Source organism: Lepisma saccharinum, chromosome 2 (genome assembly GCF_977018435.1).
Source record: "Lepisma saccharinum chromosome 2, izLepSacc3.1, whole genome shotgun sequence".
NCBI lineage: Eukaryota > Metazoa > Arthropoda > Insecta > Zygentoma > Lepismatidae > Lepisma > Lepisma saccharinum.
This window is the reverse complement of record NC_139230.1, coordinates 6,233,866-6,254,963: the sequence shown is the minus strand read 5'-3', so window position 1 is coordinate 6,254,963 and position 21,098 is coordinate 6,233,866. Positions and strand designations below refer to the sequence as shown.

General features: G+C 38.2%; 1 protein-coding gene across 1 annotated transcript in view; it reads right to left on the bottom strand.

The window, feature by feature from the left end:
* Positions 1-21,098, bottom strand: part of cher (filamin A protein cher) — a 361,674-nt gene that overhangs the window by 213,677 nt on the left and 126,899 nt on the right. Inside the window, exons 4-5 of the mRNA XM_083116998.1 lie at positions 3,979-4,076; positions 3,093-3,220 (exon numbers count right to left, since the gene is read on the bottom strand). Coding sequence (XP_082973124.1) covers positions 3,093-3,220; positions 3,979-4,076 — 226 coding nt within the window. The remainder of the gene's footprint in view (positions 1-3,092; positions 3,221-3,978; positions 4,077-21,098) is intronic.

Genomic DNA, 21,098 nt, shown 5'->3' with positions numbered 1-21,098 from the left:
ACACCGCCCTACAGGAGGGGGGGGAGGTGTTCCACTTTTCTGCTTGGGGGAGGGAGTGTTCATCGAAATTTGGGAGGGTGTTGGGGGTGTTAGGGCGGTTGAATAAATCACTGCATATATGGGATGCAGGTCAGCGTAATTAAACTTCCATATATATTGTATCAAATTGATTATGTATATGGGTGAGACGGAGAAGGTAGTTTAGATATGCTGTACAAATTCTTCTATGCTGTAGGCTGATTTTTTTAAGAGATAGTTTTTTATTTTATTTTTGAATAGATTTCTTTCCTCCTTTATTTCACATGGAAGTTTATTGTATAGTAGTATTCCTGTGTTTTTGGCACTCCTTTTGTATAGGTTTAGTCTGTGGTTGTCTATGTGTATATTTGCCTTTGTTCTTGTGTTATGATTATGTATATTACGATTTTTATTGAAGCTTTTGATGTTGTGCTTTACAAATAGGAGGCATTCTAATATATATAGGGATGGTACTGTGAGTATTGAAAGTTTGGTGAACAGATTTTTACTAGATGTTTGTGGAGGCTCCTGGACCATAGTTCTCATGATTTGTCGTTGTTGTCATTGTTGTTGTCATTGTCGTTGTCATTGTTGTCATCGTCGTTGTCATTGTTGTCATCGTCGTTGTTGTCATCGTTTTTGTAGAATGAAAAAAACTTTGACAATTTTGTTGAGTTTCCCCATAGCAGTATGCCATACCTTAGTCTAGAGTCTATGCTTGCATAATAGAGTATTTTTACCATTTGATGTTAGAGATACTGCTCATTTTCCGAATTGCATAATGTAAAGTGGCTAGTTGTTTACATAGATTTTCAATATGATGACCAAAAGACATGTTTTCATCAAAATGTATGCCTAGAAATTTTATTGTTGTGGTTTCTTGTATGATTTTTGAGTGTATTTCGAGTGTTGGGCAATCTTTGTTTTTCTGTTTTGTCGTGTGGAAGGTCATGTTGCTAGTTTTTGTTGTATTTAGTATTAGTCTGTTTGCCTTGCACCATCCATTTAATTCTTTTTAAAGTGTTATTAGAATTTTGCCAAACAGAGTTCATTTTACAATCTACAATATTTGGGAGGTGTCATCTGCGTAGAGTAGTGTGGTTGATGCAGGTACAGCAGATGGGAGATCATTTATATATAGCATAAACAAGAGGGGACCTAGTACACTTCCTTGAGGTACACCAATATTATTTGTCTTGGTATTTGAAATGTGCTTGGTAATGTTGCCATACTTATCTTCATGTGATATTTCTACAATTTGCTTTCTGTTTTTCATGTAAGGTTTAAACCAATTTAGAAGAATTCCTCTAATCCCATATCTTTCTAGTTTTTATACAGTCTATGGTATCAAAAGCTTTACTTAAGTCACAGAAAATTGTTGTATTCAGTAGTTTCCTTTCCACGTGGAGAAGAACATTTTCTGTGAATTCAACAAGCGCTGTAGTTGTACTTTCGTCTCTTAAAAAAAAACATGTTGGGTTGGTGTTATATTTCGCATGTGCTACAAAAATTCCTTAAGTCATTTCTCAACTGCATGCTCGATTACTTTAGAGAACACTGACAGTAGTGCAATTGGCCTGTAGTTTTTTTACATAATTTTTTTAACCTTTTTATAGATTGGTATTATTTTGGCTGTTTTTAGTTTTTCTGGAAAAATTCTGGTCAAAAAGGAGTGGTTCATAATATGTACAAGGGGTTTTACTATTTGTACATGGCATCATGCTTTTATAATGTGGTCTCTTATTTCATCAAGTCCTGCTGTCTTTTTGTTTTTTAGTTTCCCGATAATTTGTATAATTTCTGAGTCATCTGTTGGTTCCATAAAAAATGTGTTTGAGTTCCAGTTGTTTGTCAGTGATGATGATTTGTTTTGGGGGGTGAGGTTACTTTAGGCTTATGTCTTGGTGGTTCTTTGGTGAAGATTGGTTTATTTCTTTATTATATTCCACATAGTTTTTGTTTTATGTGCTGCGTTGCTCATTTCTTTGCTACCTTTAGAACTTTTCTGTAATTCTTTTTGTATGTTGTATAGTTGTTCCAGAAGGTGAGTGTGTTATTCGTTTTGCTCTCTCTTTGAAGTGATTTCATTTTTTTGGTTGAGATAGTAATTCCATTTGTAATCCAGCTTTGGTTTTCTTGATTATTAAGTTCTGTACGTTTTTCAGGAAAGGTTTCTTTATATAGAGATTTAGTAATATTAATAAAGTTGTTATATTTTTCATTTGTGCTGTTAGCTCCATAGATTTCTGTCCATTTTTCATTTGACAATTTCTGCTTAAAACATAGTACTCCCTCTGTCCCATAATTATAGTCCGGTATGCCAAAATGGTGACTTTTTATTTATGTTCTTTTGGATACTTGATCGGCCAATTTGTACTGATCCTTGAGTAATAACGTTGTATGACTCATTCCCGTGTTTAATTTTCTTCTTCTGTATACACTAATCTCACAGTTTGCCTATCGGACAATTATTATGAGACAACAAACAAAATTGTACCGGATAATAATTATGAAACAGAGGGAGTACATTGTTTGGGTTATATCCCTCATTTCTGCAGTGTTGGTATATTTTGTATTTTTATTGCAGCTTGTGTCTATTGTGAGTAGCTGAGCATCATGGTCTGAGAAGTAAATTTCAATTTTGGTTTTGGTAGTTCTTGTAGGAAAGTCAACATGAGGTGTCAAGCCATAGCTACATATTAGATGTTTTAGTCTTGTTTTCTGGGTGGAGTCTTAAAAAATCAATGTTTAGATTGTGTAGAACAACAGGAACCTACAATTTCGATATGGGAGAAATCCAAGAAGCTGATCTACCAGGATGAGAGTATCAATGTGAATAACAAGAGTTGATCAGCTCACTGTAAAAACTACTACTTTTCTTCCGTAATTTCCAAACATCATTGTACCAAGGCTTAAACTAGGAGACTGCACAATCACTTTGCACAGTGTGTATACATAGCGGTAAAATTAGGTTTTTCTTATACACTAGATTTAATACAGGCTTGTATGTGTATTTAAGTTTGTGTTTCTATGTGGGACAAATAAAGAAATGTAGACAAAATCTTACTTCTTACCTGTTTGGATTAGTACGTGGACGTAAAGGTGCACCCGATTTTAATTTTGCATTTGGATACTGAGACAGGTAAGTCATCATAGACATTTCATCAATATTTGGATTCACCATTTCCTCAGGTTTGATCAACTAGGAAAAGCAGAAATGAGCAATTTAAATTTATAAGACTAATAAAATATAATCTATAATATAACATATAACAACATAAAAGTATATCATTGATACTACTGAAAAACAACAAGATTTTTCTACAACTTAGGACAAGAAACACAGTTTGTTACAGTATTTTTCTTCTACTGTAATTTATTTGAATTAAAATATATAACCATAGTATATTAAATGAGTTTGAAAGCTAATTTCTTTATTAATTTTCATGTTATCATAAAAATGAGAAATCATCACAATATGTTTAAAAAGCATTTAAAAGGACATTATCTTTCACCTTATTTCCACATACTAGAGTTAACATTTAGATCTACAAAAGGATGGATTGGAACTTCCTCTTTACAACAATGTTTAATTTAAACTAAACTAAACCCCACGGCGCAACAGCCCTCTAAGGGCCAAGGCCTACCAGGTGGCTTTTTCATTGGGTGATGCATGGTCAACACATCGAGCCCCATTGACGATGTTTTCTGGCTTTCGAGACCAAAGTCCCCTACTTCTTTTCAAAGTATTTCCCCAATTGTCCTCACAACGCTGGGCCAACATCAAAATTTTGAGGGCTCCCCCTGGAATTAAACACATGATCACTCGCCACCAAAGGTGAGAGCACTAACGAACAGGCTGTGGAGGAGCTCCATTGTAAAATATAGTCTTCCCAAATTGTTTTCAAAATTTACTTCAGTTTTGCAATAAAATTTTTGTAGTAATTTTTTCGCACTTACCTGTCTTACGTTAAGCCAATCATCTGCCAAACCCATTGCTTCGGAGGCATTCTGTACAGAGTCATTTGGATTCCAGTCTTGCCAGTCAGGACACAAGCCTGAAATTAAGATATAAATTTACATTCTAACTTGTTCCAGAAAGTTGTCAAGGATGGTTCTCATTATCCATGAGTAATGCCTCATGTGTTGTTTGATGAAATATCATTTTCAGTACCTTTTGAATGCAATCCCAATGTTACTTTTATCTATCATGCTAATTCATTAACATTTCCAATTTAGTATACACTACATACTGTCAGCAATTGCAAGGAATTAGTATATGAAAAATAAATTTTAATTTTGAAATAAGTATGGCATTGCTGTGGTACAACTTGCTTCATCACTGTAAGACATCTTGTAAAGTTTATTACAGAAACGGACAAAAATTCTGAAAACTTAATGTTAGCTTATATCATATTTCAGATTTTGAAAAATCATGTTGATTTGCATATTTTATCTTTTTATAGTATATCTTTTAGAGTTTGGAAATGACGAGCAGGTGAAGATGTTTAATTTCTGAAAAAAATTGTTACAAGTTTCTGTTAGGCTTTTAACAATATGAAAAGCATACAACCCGTAATATAATAAGCTACACAGAATAAAAGCACTTTACTTGTTGTTTTATTTACACATGTGTTTGTACATTGGACCACTTACACAGTCTTGAGTTATTAGAGTTTGAAAATATTAATATTAATCGTAGGGATTAGGTACTGAATAGGGTACTGGAGGAACAACATGCTGCCTGCCTGGAGAGTCCACCGGTCTACTCAGGTCCTCGCCGTAAGGAGCAATCTGGATCCGCTCTGATCCAGTGGCGCATCCAGAAGTTACAGTTAATTGCTCGAATTTCAGTTGAGTGCCTCACCTCACCTAGAATCGTTTCTAACCTACACTTGCACTGTTTTATATAGACAATATATATAATGAAACAAGCTGACTTCCATGTTCTAGAGGTTTGTGAAAATAGGGGTCCAGGGTTATTATTGTATGTTTTTATATATATCAAGGGTCTAGAGTTCGATCCCCTTTTGAAGCACAGTGGTTCTGATCCAAATTAAACTGTCCGTCCAGTTCCGATTATTCTATCCGAGTGCAAAGTTGACTTAAATGACACTTTAAAAATTATCAGACCTATAAACTTTGTGATAAAGGGCAGAACATTTGGGTCTTTAAAAATATTAGGGATATATCCAAAAACCTGGCAGGGGAGGGGCGATCGCCCCTTGCCCCCGTGGATCCGCGCCTGCGCTCTGCTCTGTGTGCATGTCTCCCTAAATGCGCTACGAAGCCAGAGGTCCCACGTTCAAACCCTGGGCAGTCATGGATTGACAGCCTGTGACTGTCCCATTATCCACTTCATTAGTTCAGCCTTCATCCTGGTCGGCATGATTAACCCAAGAGGAAGAAAAGCAACATAAATTGACCAGAGAGAGATAGAAACAATAAAGGCATGGCTTATATTTCGGTTAGAAATATGACACCGTAAATAAGGATTCCTACATTCCAAAAAAGAAAGTATAGGTTACTTTCTTTTGATAACGTCTTACATTTTCTCTCTTTATTCTTTAGAATTGTATGAAAGAAACATGAACCATAATCCTCCAATTTCTCATGAAATTAACCAGTCTCTCTTCTTAATTAGAAGGCATTTTTTTTTTAAATGCTTTTCCCTTTAATTGGTGATAATCCATTGTAATCAAGGAAGAGTGTTGAAGAAAGGGGCGGGAAATGCTTCATTTAGCGGTAGCCTTGTTAGCAATGGAAATTTCGTAATGACTTTTCTGCTTCGTGCTCAGTGCTACATTTTACCATCTTTTCAGAGCGGGAGGTGTACATCCCCTCGTTAACACCACTTGGGCACGCCACGGCTTGCTAGTACAGCTTCGACCCATCATTCTACATCAGGTTGTAAGTTGAAACTTCCACCGAAAGATTATTTAGGCAACAGGGTCACCGTTAGGAAATGCGAGGACCTTATGTTTTGAAAACTGAAATTTATAGGCAGCTATTTCTTGTAAAATTCTACAATATTATTACTAGCAATATTAATTAATAATACTTATATTGCGTTAAGTAGAGTGAGATTATTTCCGTAACATCTTTGGCTGTTATGCATTTGAAACTTCGGAACGAGTCACAACTCTCCAAGCAGCCAATTAACCAAGCGAGCCGCTGACGTTATCTCAAACCAGAACCTATCGCTAAGCCCCTTGCTCAGGTTCTACACGCCCACTAGGCTCGCTCGACAAGACTCACGCAGTCCGCTGGAAATGTTCCGAAAGTAATTCGACTCTACCACACAGAGTTTCTCTGTAATTTACAGTTGAAACAGAATTATTACATATCTGAACATCAGGAAAGATAAAATTTCATGATGTGGTGCCAAATTTGGACACACAGTTGTGGCTAACAGAAATTGAACTGTGTTAGAATGGAAATCGTATTTTAAGAACACGTTTCGCTGTGATAATGTGTATTTGATTCTTATTCCGTCTTGTGGTTACCGTTTGAAACTGTGGTTTCCTTAACTGTATACTCTGTCCCGGGTATCTCTGGAGCAGGCGAACGAAAACAAGTATCTAGGCAAGTAGTGACGCGAGACAGCTCCACCAATAAACACGTGAGAGGAAACGGGATTGCGTGGAGGGGGAAAGCGATTGCCGTTAGCAGCCTTCGCAGCAGTGTGTACTGCTTCGCTCTGCCCACTTCATTTGTCCCCTTCTCTGCTGCTATGCGCGGCCTTGCTCCACAGATTCCTGGGGTAAGATTATAATACGTATGCTGATTACAAATGGCGCTATATCTCTGATGTAGATTTACTTTCCTTTTCTTATTTCTATTCGACTGTGATCGCGCTTGCTCAAGAAATGAATGAATGGACGATTCCTGTGTGGTGGCACCCGTTGGTCACCAGGGCAGATAGAATTGCGCCATTTGTTTCTATTGCCGAATGCGGCAGCCGCATGTGGCAGGTCTCGGTGGAATTGCAACCTTCCAACAGTCCTGCACACCATGCGTCTTTTCTTCTGCTGTCAGATCATACAATAAGGAGTGGTTCAAAAATCGATGCGGTCGAAATAACCAACGAAACGCTACAACGTGCTTGCGTTTCACAATCGAGTAGCAGTGTGTTCAAATCTCCTCCACGCTGCCAACATAGTAGTGCTTCGGTCTCTACGATACTGCCATTAAACGAGATAGTCAATCAGGGATGTAGTCGAGGGTATACGGTGGTATACGCCGTATACCCTGTGATTAACCGTACTCATTAGCCAGGGGCGTGTCCAGGATTTTCGAAAAGGGGGGGGGGGGTGTTACGTATACTTTTTTGCTATCCTTTTCTTGCCTTTGACGTTTTCTTCTAGGAATAGTGGGCCAAAGGGGGGGGGGTGATCCCCACCCAGCCCTTCTTTGGCACGCCACTGCCATTAGCGTATACATTTTGCTACAACGTGTGTACCTTCTACTTTCGTTTATACTTATTTATGTAATTTGGCCATAACTCCAGTAAGGTTAATTAACGAGATGCGTATGGTAGACGTTTGACTTTAGATGACTTGAGATATCGAAGTATCGAGTAAGTCCTACGCGAAAGTTTCAACAGTATTCTTCTTTCTCTTTTCCGCAACAATTGGCAGCGGACTATAAAGACACTAATTGTTAAACTCGAAAATTAAGGTCTGTTGTATTACAGCTTTAAACACGGACGAAACAAAAAAAGAGAGACAATTTTTGCTTTCTTCCGTTCCTTCTTTCGTTTTTTTACATAAGTATTTTTTTTTCAAGTTTTTCACTTTTAGTGTAATTAGCAGTATTATTAAAGTTATTAAAAGTATAAAAACTGATAATCCACAAAAGCAATAGTAACAAGAAAATAAAATACACTAAAATGCTACGCGTTATAGTATTTCTTTAAATGCCTTGTCTATTGTAATATGCCTCTTTTAAGAAAATTGTGGGTATATCATCATCATCAGTATTCTACCATGAATGATATTTCTTGTAGAAGTTTTTTTGGGACTACAGCACTGTCAATAATTACTGTATCGCTGACACCCCACCCCACACACACACATGCACACACACACACACAGGGCACCATGTGACGTTAAACATGTGCAGCTACACAAGACCTCACGCTTGCCGAAGTAAAAACAATTATTGAAAATGAAATTTGTTGAAAAAGTGATGCAAAAATGGACGATTAATTAACATTTACTGATCATAGAGAGTGACTTTAATTTAACTCATGTCTTGTGTTGGAAGTTCTGTTTATGCTGTAAATGTGTCATTGCTGATTTAAATACAGAAGGAATGAGAGGTAAGATGGATAGATTGAACAATATACAACAGTATTAAACATTATGTAGTCGCAGTAATAAGTAGCATAATGTATCGCTACTCAATAATAATAATAATAATAATAATAATAATAGCAAAACGTTCGCTTTACCGTGAACTTGTATGTGAAATAAGGTTGTCTGCATTTACAATTTTCAAAATATAGCACCTTTAGATAAGAGGAAAATTTATTTGAAAACTTCATTTTCAAACGCTTCAAAGGTACATAAACACAGAGCTATACGTCTTATGATGGGTACTCTACTCCCTCAAACTTTCAAAAATTAACTATTTAATAGTTCCTAAAATATTTATTTCTTAGTTATTATTTTGAAGTTATTTGAAGTTATCAAGTTATTCCGATTCAATTACTTAAATTTAAATTATAAAGAGAGGTTCTTATTATTACATAAGATTAATTATAATAAATTATATTATAATTAGAAACTATTTCACGAAAATGATTTCTAGGGTGAATGTCTACGAGTGAATTAATTTGACAAGTTTCGCAGATTTGGCATCTAAGTACGTAACGATGAAACCACGCCGGGAAGTTATCTAAAATTCAGCGTGCTTGAAGGGAGGGAGCGCTGGGCAACATTCAGCCTGAAGATATCGATTCTAGGAAGAGGAGCCGTCCTCATCCTTCGAGAAATGTAGGTCACAAGATTCACTGTAAACATTCTAAGGAAAAACAACATTTGGAACAGAAACAAGAGACTGTCACGAACGACAAAGGACAAACGAAAAGTAAAAATGAAGGATGCACAGATACGTAAACAAGATTATTGACGGAAATACTTGGAGCGAGAACAACAAGATAAAACATGGCATCATATTAAGATGTACTTGTCAGTGATGTTTCTAAGAGAATCTTAAGCCCCTATTGCCCTCAAAATGTCTGCAATCCAAGAAAATATTATAATTAATAAATTCGACCTTTTACAATTTTTTACTTTTGTAAAGAACTGCATTTATATTGTGAATATCCTAAAACACCTGCAATACTATCGGAGTGTGAAAAGTGAAGATGCGTGTTGTCTTCTCAATGACAAAGTCAAACCAGGAATTTCACTTTCGAATGCACATGTGCACAACACGTGATACAAACATCTTTTGCACAGAAAAACTAAACTGGAAATACAAATAATAAAAAAAAACTCTCTTCTACAGATTTTCCACCTAATATAATGAGCTCCCGTCAAGTGTTGATATATTTTCCAGAGTATATGTTCCTTAAGTCTTCCGCAACAACAAATGCTGATGAATAATAAGTGCCATCTACATATAACTTATTTTTGTTGATCCTTTCTTGTGTTATTTCGTTAGTATTGTTTTTGTTCTTTTCGATGTTGACGATTCCAGCGTAAAATGGCTATTGTGCTGTATCTGAAATTGTCAATAAATAAATTAACACCGATAAGAAACATACAGTAAGCACATCACTTCACTGATGACAATGTGAACCGTTCCATTTTTTGGAAGTGTTTATTACAAAAAAAAAACAAAAAAAAATAAAGCAATCCTGAAATTATGCAAACGAACAAGTTGGCACATAAGCGGGCCCTTCGCAAACATGAGTTGAGTATTTGTAGTTAACTTCCAGCCAATAATGAAGGTTGTTCTTCTGAACAGTGGCGTACCCTTATTTTTTTAAAGGGGTTATATGACCGTAATGGGGCATATGTCTACATTTGATGTTCTTTATTTTAGGAATACTTGGCCAGGTGGGATTATAGCCCCACCAACCCCACCCTTGGGTACGCCAATGCCTCTGACCTTCGCTCTCAACTGAAGAATGACAGTGTATGAGGGAAGGGTTTAAGGGGTACAGACACTTCCCATCGTTAATTATAAACAATAGTTTAGGACTAGGCAAACAACTAAAATGTTTGAAATAGTTTTAGAATCAATTTATTGTCAATGACGCGATTTTCTTCCCATCTGAGCAGAATTGTTTCATGACTGATAGCTTAGCATTCGGAAGATTTAATGTTCAAATTCTCTATTTCGAATATCAGCAGTTTCATGGAAATATTTGAAATGCTACAAAAGTTTTACAATCAAACCCTAGTTATTCGTTACAAAGTTTTGTAATTTATATTAGGTAAATACGATGGTACGTTTTATATTTATATTATGAGCACCCGAGATTTTCGTAACTTTGGATGTGTCTCTGAGGATCACCAAACCTTCTTCCGAAGGAGTAGAAACAAGGCCGTCCGCAGGATTTTTCTTGGGGAGGGGAGGGGGGGAGAGGCCTGAGTGTGTGGGAAACGTGGAGCGATGCTTTCCCCCAGATAAGATAATTCTCATAAATCATCCCAGTACTAGAATCATTTGCACAGGCACTTAATCTGCTGTCCTTCACGGCACCCCTCGTCCATGTTTTTACGCTACACTTTCAACCATTTCACGCTCCATTTGAATTTATATAGTCTTTCCAGATGTCTCAGGGGGGGCAGGTGCTCCCCCCGCTACCTTCTGCGGGCGCCCTTTAGTACAGACCTCCGAGCATGGTAATGACATCACCACTTCTGAATCTATTACAATGTTCAAGTATCCTTAATGCTTACCTTCGCGTCTCAGTCAATATGCCATGACTGTGCTAAACTATGTTACGATAATTTTTACGAATTTCTACGAATATGTAATCAGATTTTGTCCATCACGTCTGGTTTCTGAGTACATTAATGTTCTTATATTTTATTAATAGCTGTTCATATACGTAGCATTGACTAGTCAACGCTTCTTAGGTTTACATGGATTACACCTACTGCCAGTGGCGGCGATTCGCCCCCCCCCCCCCACTTTTGCCCCTGCACTATGCTAAACCTTATCTACAAATGGAAATATATATTGTCTTTGCCCCCCCTCCTATTGAAAAAATAATAAAATACTGTGGTAATTCAACACATCCTTTTTCCAACTCGAGTTAAATGCAAGACTACCTGCTCAAATATCGAATGAACAGTTTTCATCATGTACAAATGCCAATTAAATGTATACGTCCTCCGTTTTTGTTACAATCAAGTATTCTTTGCACATTACATGCAGGAGGCGAGTTGCATCTACATTTCACACTGATCAGATCCTTCTACATACGTTCGGAAAGGAAAGCTTGTAGGGTAGTGGTTACCGTTAAGGATCATCAACCTGATGGTCGTAGGTTCAAACCCCTCTGGTCGCAGAAGCTTTTCGTAACTTTTAGACATATCCCATTGTGTTCGTTGTCCATGCCGTGTGAAATGGAATGATGATTCTGTTGGGATTAACGATGGGGGAAATATGAAATAATACAATCTACATTTTAACGAACTGAGAAGTGGAGTAAAATTGGATAATTCTAAATTTGAAAATTACATCGATGTTTTTAGTGGTATAATCGCACGTAAAATCTAAAATCTTACGTCGAAGATTTTATCTTGATATGAACTCAGCCAAAGGGCATTTCGCACGATCTAATACATTCTCTAATACATTTTAAGATGTTATTGAATGTTTCATGTCTATAATTTGATCAATGCATCAATTCTTGACGCGAGACCATATTTTCTGCAACTACCTCTTCTCTCCTCTCGTCCCCAGTCTCTTCTGTTCTTCTCCTCATCCCTGCTTCTATCTCATATCGTCTCCTCTTCTGTTCTCGCCTCTTGTCTCCATCCCACTCTTCTCCTCTCCTGTCTTCGATTTCCGACTCTACGGCACTCTTCTCCTCTTCTTTTCGTTCTTCTCTTTTTCTCTCTTTCACTCTACTCTCCACTCTTCTCCTCTCCTCTCCAAACTCTTCTTCTCCTCTCCTCTCATCTCGTTTTCCTCCTCTGTTGTCTTTGCTCAATTTTCCTCGTCTCTCCTCGCATCTTTTTCCTTTCTTCTCACTACTTCTATTCTCATTATTTTATTCCCTTATCTACTTTTCCTCTTCTCTTCTCGCTTTCTCTTTTCTCCTCTCCTTTGTTCGCTTTCGTTTCTCCTCTCCTCTTTTAACTTGTGTAGACTCATCAGCAATGAAATACTAGAAAACCTATTCTTTTTCTTTCAGAAAGAATCTTGTCATTTGCGTTATAATAGTGATATTTTTAATAATTTTATACAATAATACTTGTTCTTATTTCTTTCGCGTATTTCATAAATATATATTGTGCATGTGGTAACCCTGAAATTGAGCCTAACTCTACACGCAATCCACAAACTCCTTGTGTAAACTGGGTTGCCTAGTTTAAAATGTCGTTGTCCTAAGACTTTTGAGAGACACTGTACAGGTGCGATAATTATTCTTGTTCGCAACGGATCTTGCATAAGACGAGCTCTTTAAGCAACACTGGTTGGGATAGCAACATAATTAATGCAGCGGATGACATAAATCACAATCGTGCGGCCATTTTCCCCTCAATTTAAGCTGGCAGGGTAGGTCACTGTTACCTGCAATTCCCAGAAAGGTAGGTCAACAAACACATGGATGCAATACGAGTTGGAAAAAGAGCCGGTGCTATTGAATCCAGCAATTGTGTGAACAACCTGTGACACCAAGCTATAATTACAGGGCATTCCCTTTTTCATTGCTGTCATTTTATGTCAATTACTCGAATGCCGCTAAATAATCCGACGCCTTCTTTGCCGAGCCGATAATAACACATTGTGCAATGTCAGATTGTTGTAGAAGACATCTGCTTTCGCTGCCACGTGCTTCGTCCCATTCTACCGTTCCAGCGTCTCGCCATGGCTGGTCGTCTGACAAACTGGTCTGACCAGTGCAAGAGCTGAGAAGTGTTGCAAACTTTGGAATGTGTCATCCAGCCGGTTTTTCGGGTGAACATTTCGGAAGAGGTGCGAATGAAAGCAGTAAAAGAGTATCTCTGATGCTAGATTAGGTGCAGCATACGTTTAATCTAGTGCTTTGGAATTCTTTGCCAGTGATGAACCTGCCCAAACTACACCACAGTTTTAATCTCCTAGATATTCTTGGCATGTTTATGCCTATCCCCAGCCATTCAGAGATCCAGTTTTGTTGATGCCATGCCGGGATCCCAGGGTGTGGTGTGGCTAGAAATTTCGTAAAGAGCTTCGGTATAGTTTTTCTTTCTATAGTAAGAACTATATTTTACCATCTTTCCATGTCACTCGTCATTATTTTCCAGGAAACTTGGGATTATGACAGTTATCAACTTCCCTGGGAACACCATTGATCCCAGGATTCAAACTAGAGTCCTATTTTCCAGTTGCTTTCCAATTATAAATTGTAATACGTCTGTGTGAGAGAGTACCTAGAGTATACGAATTCAGTTTGTAAAGGCCGTGAAGTTAATCGCTAATTGGTATTGGTAATATAGACACGAATGTCATTTGAAGCATGGATACGTGTGCACTCACCCAGAGTCGAACCTGGGACCTCTCTATTTCAATATAATTTAAGCAATTTCCATAACTGTTTATGATTAACATGAAAATATACAAAAAAAAAAAATTGTGTAAACTCTCATAATATTCAACAATATTTCAGCATGGAATACAAAAGCACGGGGGAGTAGCCACCTCTGAGTACAACATGTGAATAGTGGGCGACAATGTGCTTAATGAAAACAAACGTCTTGACATATCTGGGATTCGAACAGTTAAAACCCTACGTAATCATTTTTTTTCTTTCATTAATAGGTTCTAGCGATCGTTGCTAGTTCTGAGAACTAGTATTCTTGATGTCGGTAACATAGTAACATGATGTAGTATACTGCTCTAAATCTACTCTAATGAAAATATTCTATTCTGACTGGCTTTGCAGCCGCCTTCTGTGACGGAGTGGTTATAACAGAGCGCGCTACGATGGCAGGAGTATCGAGTTCTAATCCTGTACTGGGCATAAATGATCTTTGCGAGTTTCCCTTCAACAGTTTCAAGTCTCATCCTATCATCACTCATCCTCGTTGTTGCAATTACCGACGCTAAATAACAAAAATCAAAAAACTAACTTTTTGCGGAACCGTGGTAACAATCCTAGCGCAATGCAACCCCATCAAACCTGGGTGCTGTGTTGGTTGCCTAACAGCGACCTCTAATCGAAAACTACATGACAAAGGATATATTCCCGAACACGGGTCAACCTGCACCTTGCCGCTTATATGGACTTTTGGCCGACGCCTAACAAGCAGTTTTCTAAAATTCCTTCCTTACGAATAATCTCAGTGATATTCCCAATTCTGAAAAAAAAAATTAAAAAATTGAATCTACTTAGAATCTATTCTGCGGCGATCACGTGAATCTTCGTGAGATTTGCTTTCGCTGTTGTCTAGTTATTGACAATAGTTTCGTCGCTACGTAAGCTTATTATTTATTGCGAATATCTAGCCAACATCGAAAGCAAACCACACCAAGATTCGAGTGAATGCTGTAAAACAAGTCCAAGCAGAAGTGATTTAGTAGAATTTGATATATCATAACGGTTTTTCCAAAGGATAGGAATTATTTAAAACTGTTTGGCTGGTGTCGGTCAAAGGTCCAGAGGAGCGTTAATAGCCGGTCACTGTTAAACACAGAATAAATTTTTATGTAGATGGACATTTTGTTGAATTTCAAAAAACCTTTGTTAGCAGCAATATTACGTTAAAAAAATCAAGGAAGTTTGTTGTTTCATTTTCCATCTTCGATCCCTTACAGCTTTTCTTACTTTCATTAGTATTTTTATAAAAGAACTGTTTTCAGCACATGTACTTTGTGTGTATTTGCATATAATAAACCGCCAGTATTTTTGAGGTGTCTACTTATCTATGATGAATAACAATATCAATTGTGTACGTTGTTACCTAATTTTCGCAACGGAATCCGATTAGAATTCCTTGAATTTTGTTCTTATCTACATATCTATAACTTATACGAGATACTGTTTGTTATATTTCCTTCTTCTACAGCAGTTAGTAAAGAAATTAGTTTGTAACTCTATAACTATCTGATACATATGAAAGTAACACATGCATTTCTTTCTATGTATTTTTAAATATTTAGTAATTTTATATTTAAAAACATTATATATGTGTGTGTGTATCTGCGCGCGCATGTATGTAAATTAAGATCTTTCTCCCCCACCACTCTTCAACGATTTCGCACCTTTCTCACACCTTAGTAATTTTTCCCCCATATTGGACGTTCATGTAGAGAATAATTTTCTTGTTTAATGTTTAGAATCAGAACACATCCAAATAGACAAAGTTAATAGCCAGTGCAAGGTTCATGTCTATCGTCTATTGCTTTTTGTACAAAAGTTACGTACGTTCAAAACCTCGGTGACGTGACTTTTTGAACATCCTGTACATTACCTTCCCAAGTCAGTACTTTGTCCAAGATAGACAGACTGCTTATGTACCGTTCTCAGGTTTAGTCTGATGAACAGGAAGTTCCGAAATATTTTGACCTCCGGTTATACTTTGGATATCAGGGTGATGGACCTTAGTAATGTGATAAAATATATATATAGATTGCTTTGAATGTTCGTATTTATGAGTAGACTGGACGACTACAGAAAGCACAATTCAGTTCAATATAACCCCTTATGTATTCAGTGAATTCAAATTATGGATGGATGTCTATTACCACCTTACTGCGTATCTTGCATGAGATCGTTAGAACACACCGCATCTTGCACCCTCCCACCTGCACACTGATTGAATTTTGATCCCTTAGGCCTTCGTGATCGTGAGTAAAAGAAGTTAAACGACGTGGTTGCTTGAGAAACTTCTACTGAATGCTGATGGGATGGCCTATTTTAAGTGTCAAGCGAGAAAAGAATACATATTCTATTAGTCTCACTAGCTTGAACTTGAATCTACAAATTGCTAAATAATTACTTTTGCGGTTCGGAACAGAGAAACTGGCTCGCCGGCATCCGAGATGCAAAATGCACGACGAGCTATTGGACAGCGCTGTGTGGAAAAGAAAATAATTACGGAAGACCGGACAAGAAACTGGCTGCCTTCACAATCGAAAACAGTTACCAAGGACAAGACAAAGCAGCTTTGAATTATTTATACTCTTATTACGTGTGTGCTCCGTTTCGGCGTGATCTGAAGATTGTCGCCGTAAGAAGATACATAACAATAGTTGGGTAGGTCATCAGAGGGAAAAGGACAGGTGTTAGAACTGTTAGCGGTAACTTGCTAAATTAACTGAAATGAGACGGATTTACATGGTGTAGAACAAAATTCTCGGATGTGTTGCGTAATGTTTGAATAAGAAGTGCTTGTCCAGCAGACTTGTGATGTCGTAGTAATTTGTAGCTATTGTATTGTTGCATACACGCGAAGCCCAATTCTCCGAAGTAGCGATTCTAATGCACAGTAGGATTTCTGTAGTTTCAAATTGGGTGTCGAAAAACGGCGAGAGTATTATTTTTCAAGTACGTTCCTTACTTTTCGCATCCCTTTATCTATGCCAACTTATGTATGTGTGTGGGGGTGTATGTATGCATGGGCGTATATATAGTTCACGTAAGATGGGGGGGGGGTCAACTTTTGGTACGATTAGGGTTGCTATATTTCATAAGTGAAAATCCGGGACCCTGCTGACCGGAAGCTTGTTGGGTAGCGGTAGTGGGCTGTTGGACCCGACAAAGTTGTGTGTAAGTACATATCCATTATCATATTCTTTACACTTCTTAAAAAGAAACTAAACTACTTCTAAATATACTATTAATCTTGCAATTCATTTTCGGTGCCATAATGTACTAAGATGCTATCTCACAATGTCGAAACTTTATTTGAGAACTGCGGACTGAACAGTGCGGGCATCCAAGCACTGACTGCTTACATTAAACAGCTTACTATACAATGGAGGAGATTTGCAACTGAAATTCAGGCTGTCCGAAAGGTACGAAGTACAGAGTTGAAGTATGGTCTTCACGGAAGTGACGTCATCTAGTGCGGTTCGAAAGCGACAAGTACACAAGCTATCGAGACCATGGCTCGGAATATGGATCGTTGCAGACTTTGGTCACGTGATTTCCGCACTCGTTGTTTATTTGTTTGAAATCAAGGAGGTAGAAAGCCAGCACCACAGGTTTAGGTCAGCAAGTTGTTGGTTGAAGTTCTAATGTGTGGAAATGTATGTATAAGAACATTTGAAAATGCTATCTGATTTCTATGGTGAGAAACCAGTGTTTAAAACGCGGGGAAAACAACGAGTGCTCAGTTTTATCTAATGATCGTATTTGGGACGGCAGTCGAAGTGCATTTCAAAAGACATTCACTTCCAGTCCACGACTTCAAGACCGCACTGCAAGACCATACTCGTAGGATGCTTGCTTCAAGGACGGTGTTGCACCTTTCGGACACTGCCTATGTGCTGCTAGCAGACGGCGGCGCTATTTCGTGAAGTAAAATATCTTTACAGCATCTTCTTGTAACTCAAAAACTCTTGTATTATCAAGAGGGAGCGGTTCAATGTACAGTTAGATTGTTTAGTATAGAGCTACCACAAACAAAAAACCTTCGCCGAAAAGTCTTCGCGCACCTTTCCCTCAGCTCGGGCCATAGGAAGCTCTCCTCGAAAGAGTACGGTGCAGAGGAGTCGCGGGTCTGCGCAGGCTTTTTTGCTTGTGGTTCCAATATGAAATGAGCATTTTAATATTACGCATTTAAATATAAATAAAGTTGAGGAAAGTATAGTCTTAATCATTTCTTCTTTCCCACCAGATTCCAGGACATTTGTGCATCCCGAATAAACTATTCGGGACACCAGGACAAATTATATCATTCCGAGACGTATAGCAGGCTTAGGTATGATCAGGCTATCAAAATCCCATCTATCAACCAGGCCATCCAACATTTTGATACGCTGTTCCAATGAATGAGTGATAGCCATTTCACATTTTTGGAATAAGTTGCAATTTTGCAATGTGTTGACTGTGTTCAGAGAAACGTGAGTTCAATTCTACTACAAAATGGTACAAAAATGGACAACGAAGGTTTACCTTGTAATACGAGGGTCACTATTTATATTTTGAGCCTAACAATGAAAAAACAGGAATTTGGCATTGAAAACTGCTTTATTGTTTTTCGAAGTATTCTCCTTTATGGTCAATACACTTTTGCATTCGTTCGAACCATTTGTCAAAGCAGTTTTTCCAATCTTCTTGAGACACCTCCATAATATGGTTTTTGAACGCATCAACGGCGTCTTCCGCCGACAAAAATCGTTGTCCACGCAATTTATTCTTGACATTCGGGAACAAGAAGAAGTCATTGGGTGCCAAATCAGGACTGTAAGGCGGATGACCCATCAATTCGATTTTTTGACTGTTCATAATGTCGGTTGTTAGACGAGATGTGTGACAGCTGGCATTGTCTTGATGAAGAATGATCCGACGGCGTTTGTTTGTTTTCCGTATTTGACCGAAGACCTCTGGCAAACAAATTGTTGTGTACCATTCAGAGTTGACCGTTCTACGTTCCTCTAAAGGCACAGTTGCCACATGACCAGTTTTCCCGAAAAACAGGCGAACATTTGTTTCGATGTGCTTCGAGCGCGAACAACTTTTGTTGGATTGGGTTCATCTTGAAACACCCATACAGTCGACTGCTGTTTACGTTCCGGCTCATATGCATATATCCATGATTCGTCACCTGTTACGATCTTATGTACGTCTTTTGAAGCACCACGATTGTATTTATTGAGCATTTGTTTGCACCAATTGACGCGAGCGTCTTTTTGAGTTTTTGTCAAAAAGTGTGGGATCCAACGAGAACATACCTTTCTCACAGCTAAATGATCATGTAATATTTTATATATGCTGGTGGAACTAATGCCTATGGTGGCCTCAATCTCACAGTATGTCACATGATGATCTTGCAGTATTAGGTTTTGCACAGCATCAATGTTTTCTTGAACAACAACTGATTTTGGACGACCTTCGCGAATCTCGTCGGTGAGCGAATGGCAGCCACGATTAAATTCGTTATACCAGCGTTTCACAGTGGCAAAGGATGGGGCTTCATCGCCAAATGTGGAAGTAAGTTGATCGATGCACTCTTGTCTTGATAATCCACGTCGAAAATCGTAAAAAATCATCGCACGAAAATATTCATGAGTTAATTCCATTTTATTGTTGTCGCGCAATATCCAAGGCAACATAAACAACACAAATGAAGCTATTGACAAAACATTTGAAGTACGTTATGGTCAATAATGCCAGACGATTCCGTGCAAACGTCAAATCGCGCCTAACTTCAATCAGTGTTGCCAAGGCTCAATATATAAATAGTGACCCTCGTAAATATTCTTTTGGGCTCTCAGCTGGTGCATTGCTCCCCAAGATTTGACTGCTGGGTGTTCTAAGTCTCTTCGTTTCTTCATCATTCTCTAAGTAGTTTCTCTACTTCGGATTAAATTTCATTAAATCAGAACTCTCTTAGTTTATTATTCTTTTAAATATCTCTATTAGAATACTGTTATGATCACAGTACTGAACAGTCCATCTATTGAGGTGCCCAACATAATCTTGCACTGCATGAAAACAATTTGGTTAGAACAAGTGGAGATGTTTCAAACTCCCCACAGTTTACACAGTGAAGAAACTGAAGAGCTTGCTGAAATATCTCTTTTCTAGGAAAGTTTATACAATTAGTGAATACATTTCCACAAGTCACGCTAATTAGTGTTGATACTTTTCTGTTCATCTTGTGTCAAATAACTTGAGAATGTTACGGTGTTTCCCTGGTTTTCTTGCACTGAGTTTTTAAAAACCAAAATCCTTTAAGAAGACTCGAAAGAAAAACATTATAACTGATTTGACAGTCCCAATGCAGTTTCTTATCGCAGAAATTCCAAAGCTATCAGGAAATTGCAGACATTTGGTCTGCAGTCCCATCTGGTGTGTGGAATTACGCAATTTCCTTCCCATCCGTATCCCGTCCTATACGTCTCGAAGTTAGGAGACTAAAATAAGTACGAATAATTTTTTGTGAACAAGCGGATAGAACAGGTAATCTGGTAATTTTACTGAACCAAAAGGGGGGGGGTTGGACCGGTTGAACCTCCCCCTTAATACGCCCATGTATGTATGTATGCAGCGGTAGCTCAGTCTGAGTCTGCCTCCGTGGCAAGAGTGGTCAGCGCATTGCGCTACGAAGCCTGGGGTCCCAGGTTCAAATCCCGGCTAGGATTAGTAATGAGAAAAAACAGAGAATAGTAAAATTGATATGAGTGCAAGTTGAGAAAATGTGTGAATGACGGGGGCCGCCTAGGGGTATTCCTTAAAAAAAAAAATCGATAGGGTGTCTGACTACCATGCGAGAGACCTGGGTCCGATACCCCGGCGGGGGAGAACCGGGATTTTTTCCACCTGTTCGAAACTCTGGGGGGTAAAGTCGGCCAGGGGGTGGTGCTGATCACATCACCCCCACTTTCGGCCGTGATTAAGAAAGTGTGGGGCCCTAACTCCACATCCCCTATACGCCTTCAGGGCACGGTGCAAAGCACAGGGGAGCACTTTATCTCTAGGTTTGAAAGGAAAGGTTATACGCATTCCTTTGCGCCTGTCCTTTCATCATCTTACCAAATAATTGGTAAAGTTCCGTTTAGCCTATATGTGCATACAATGAACTAAAGCATTGTGGAGATAATGCAGAGTGACAGTGACGTCATCAGAGAATTTCATTGGGCGGAAGGGTAGTGGTCTGCGATTCGATGACCATGGCAGCTAAGATTCTTTCCTTCTCGATCTTGTGTGTGTGTGTGTACATATGTGTGTATACACA